This window comes from Salpingoeca rosetta, assembly GCF_000188695.1.
Source record: "Salpingoeca rosetta unplaced genomic scaffold supercont1.13, whole genome shotgun sequence".
Taxonomy (NCBI): domain Eukaryota; class Choanoflagellata; order Craspedida; family Salpingoecidae; genus Salpingoeca; species Salpingoeca rosetta.
Window position 1 is genome coordinate 476,645 of NW_004754921.1, and position 2,178 is coordinate 478,822.

A 2,178-nucleotide genomic window follows, 5' to 3' on the forward strand; every position below is an offset into this window, starting at 1 on the left:
CATCTCCACCTACGCCGTGTTGAAGGGTGTTGGTGTCGGAGATGCGCAGGCCACGGTTGCTGCCGCCACATACACGAATCTTCTGCGGGACGCAACAGGTCTCACCATATGCGTGTGCGTGTGTGTGTCCGTGTGTGTATTTGTGCGTGTGTGTGCGTGTGTGCGTGCGTGCGTGCGTGCGTGCGTGCGTGCGTGTGTGTGCTGTGCTGTGCTTGCCACCAACGAGACTTCATCTTGCACTTCACGCCTCATCCCTCACTTCACCTTCTCTTGACGCCACACAGGCATGCTGGCTGGCATCTGGTTTGCGTGGTACTCGAGCACGGACATGGACAGGAACGCAAAGCAGTGGCGATTGGTGCGCAAGTGGCAAATGTGGTGATGCGTGCGATGTGTGTGTGTGTGTGTGTGTGTGTGTGTGCAGACGTGTGTATGCTGATGTGCGTGCATGTCTCCGCTATCAGTGCTTCAGCACAATCCCTGGCACACACTGTCACAACACACGCACAACACACGCACAACGCATGCATACACTGCGTCACACACTCACGTGCATGTGCCAGGTGGCTGATGTTGTGAACGATATGGCGATGCTTGTGGAGCTGGTGTCTCCGCTGATCCCGGCTGCGTTTCTCCCTCTCATGTGTATGGCCAGTTTCCTCCGTGCCATTGTCGGCGTTGCCGGTGGCGCAACCCGCGCCGCTCTCGTCCGACATCAGGCCAGGTTGGCAGCTTGGCCGCAGGGAGGTTAAGATATGCAGGGGCGTGAGCACGTTGTGTATCTGTATATCTGAAAAGCTGTCTGCATATGCATTGCCACTGTACCCACAGTGTTTCACTCTGCCATCCTCACAGCTTCTCTCTTACACACACACGCACACACACACACACACACATCGCCCTGTTCGACTGCTTCTGTGCAGACTGAACAACATGGCGGACGTTTCGGCAAAGGATGGCTCACAGGAAACGCTGGTGAACCTTGCAGCATTAGTTGTGAGCCTGGCCATCACGCCGTTGGCTGCAGAGTCTCGGGTACGTGCACACTCCATTTGCCACAGCTACGCAGACCAATACAGCAACACCAACCACACACCCACACACAGTGTGAGCAATTCATGACCTTGCCCGATGCCTCCTCACGCCAAACACGCTGACACTGGGGCAGGTGATGGCGTGGGCGATGTTTCTTCCGCTCGTCTTCATGCACCTCTACTGCAACTATCGGGCTGTGCGGGCGCTTGAGATGCCAGCGTTCAATGCACACAGACTGCACCATGCGTGCGCCGTGTTCATGCGCACAAACCGCGTGCCATCCGTCTGCGCCGCAAACCAGGCAGAGCCGCTGTTCCCAAGTCAGTGCGTGCGTGCGTGCGTGCGTGCGTGCGTGCGTGCGTGCGTGTGCGTGTGTGTGTGTGTGTGTGTGTGTGTGTGTGTGTGTGTCAATGCAAGCTTGTAATGGTTGTTTTGCTGGGAGTTGGCGTCTTGATTACGCTCACACCCCTTTTCCTGATCGCTTGCGTCAATTCCTTCACAACCTCCATCTTCACCTTCACGCCCATCGTCACCTTCACGTGCGTCTCCACCTCCAAGGGGCGCCTGCCATCGAGGGTCATGCAAAGGTGTGTCTCGGGTCCTCCTGGAGTCATATCAAGTGAGTTCACTGTGCGAACTTGCGCGCTTGTGACTGCCTCATGTCTGAATGCGCTTTGTGTCTATGCTATGCGTGCCGTTGAAATGTAATTGTGCATGTTGCCTCTTTCGGAGCTGGTGTTTGTTGTGACCCTTTTTGCGTGCACCAACCCGCGCGCGCGCGCGTGTGTGTGTGTGTGTGTGTGCGTGCGTGTGTGTGTGTGTGCGGGATAGGGATGGCGTGGGTGCAGGTGTTCAAGCAGATGTGGTGCGGGCACTGGAGACGTGGCGGGTGGCTGCCGTGTTTACTGATGGCACGGTGCACGTGCTCTTGTCCAAGCATTGTCGACACGAGGACATTGTCCGTGCCTATGCAGCAGCTCTCTTCTGGATCCAGGTCCGTCTTGTGTGTGTGTGTGTGTTTGTGTGCATGTGACACGTGCTGTGGTGCTTTGATGGTGTGTCGTTTATCTCACACACACACACACACACACACACACACACACACACACACACACACACACACACACACACACACACACACAC

General features: G+C 56.3%; 1 protein-coding gene across 1 annotated transcript in view; it reads left to right on the plus strand.

Moving 5' to 3' along the window:
• Positions 1-2,178, plus strand: part of PTSG_05532 (uncharacterized protein) — a gene marked incomplete at its 3' end in the record, with an annotated part of 3,115 nt that overhangs the window by 476 nt on the left and 461 nt on the right. The window contains exons 2-8 of the mRNA XM_004993344.1: positions 1-98; positions 285-358; positions 564-724; positions 924-1,035; positions 1,169-1,355; positions 1,594-1,654; positions 1,867-2,029. The exon at positions 1-98 is cut by the window's left edge and continues 44 nt beyond it. Coding sequence (XP_004993401.1) covers positions 1-98; positions 285-358; positions 564-724; positions 924-1,035; positions 1,169-1,355; positions 1,594-1,654; positions 1,867-2,029 — 856 coding nt within the window. The remainder of the gene's footprint in view (positions 99-284; positions 359-563; positions 725-923; positions 1,036-1,168; positions 1,356-1,593; positions 1,655-1,866; positions 2,030-2,178) is intronic.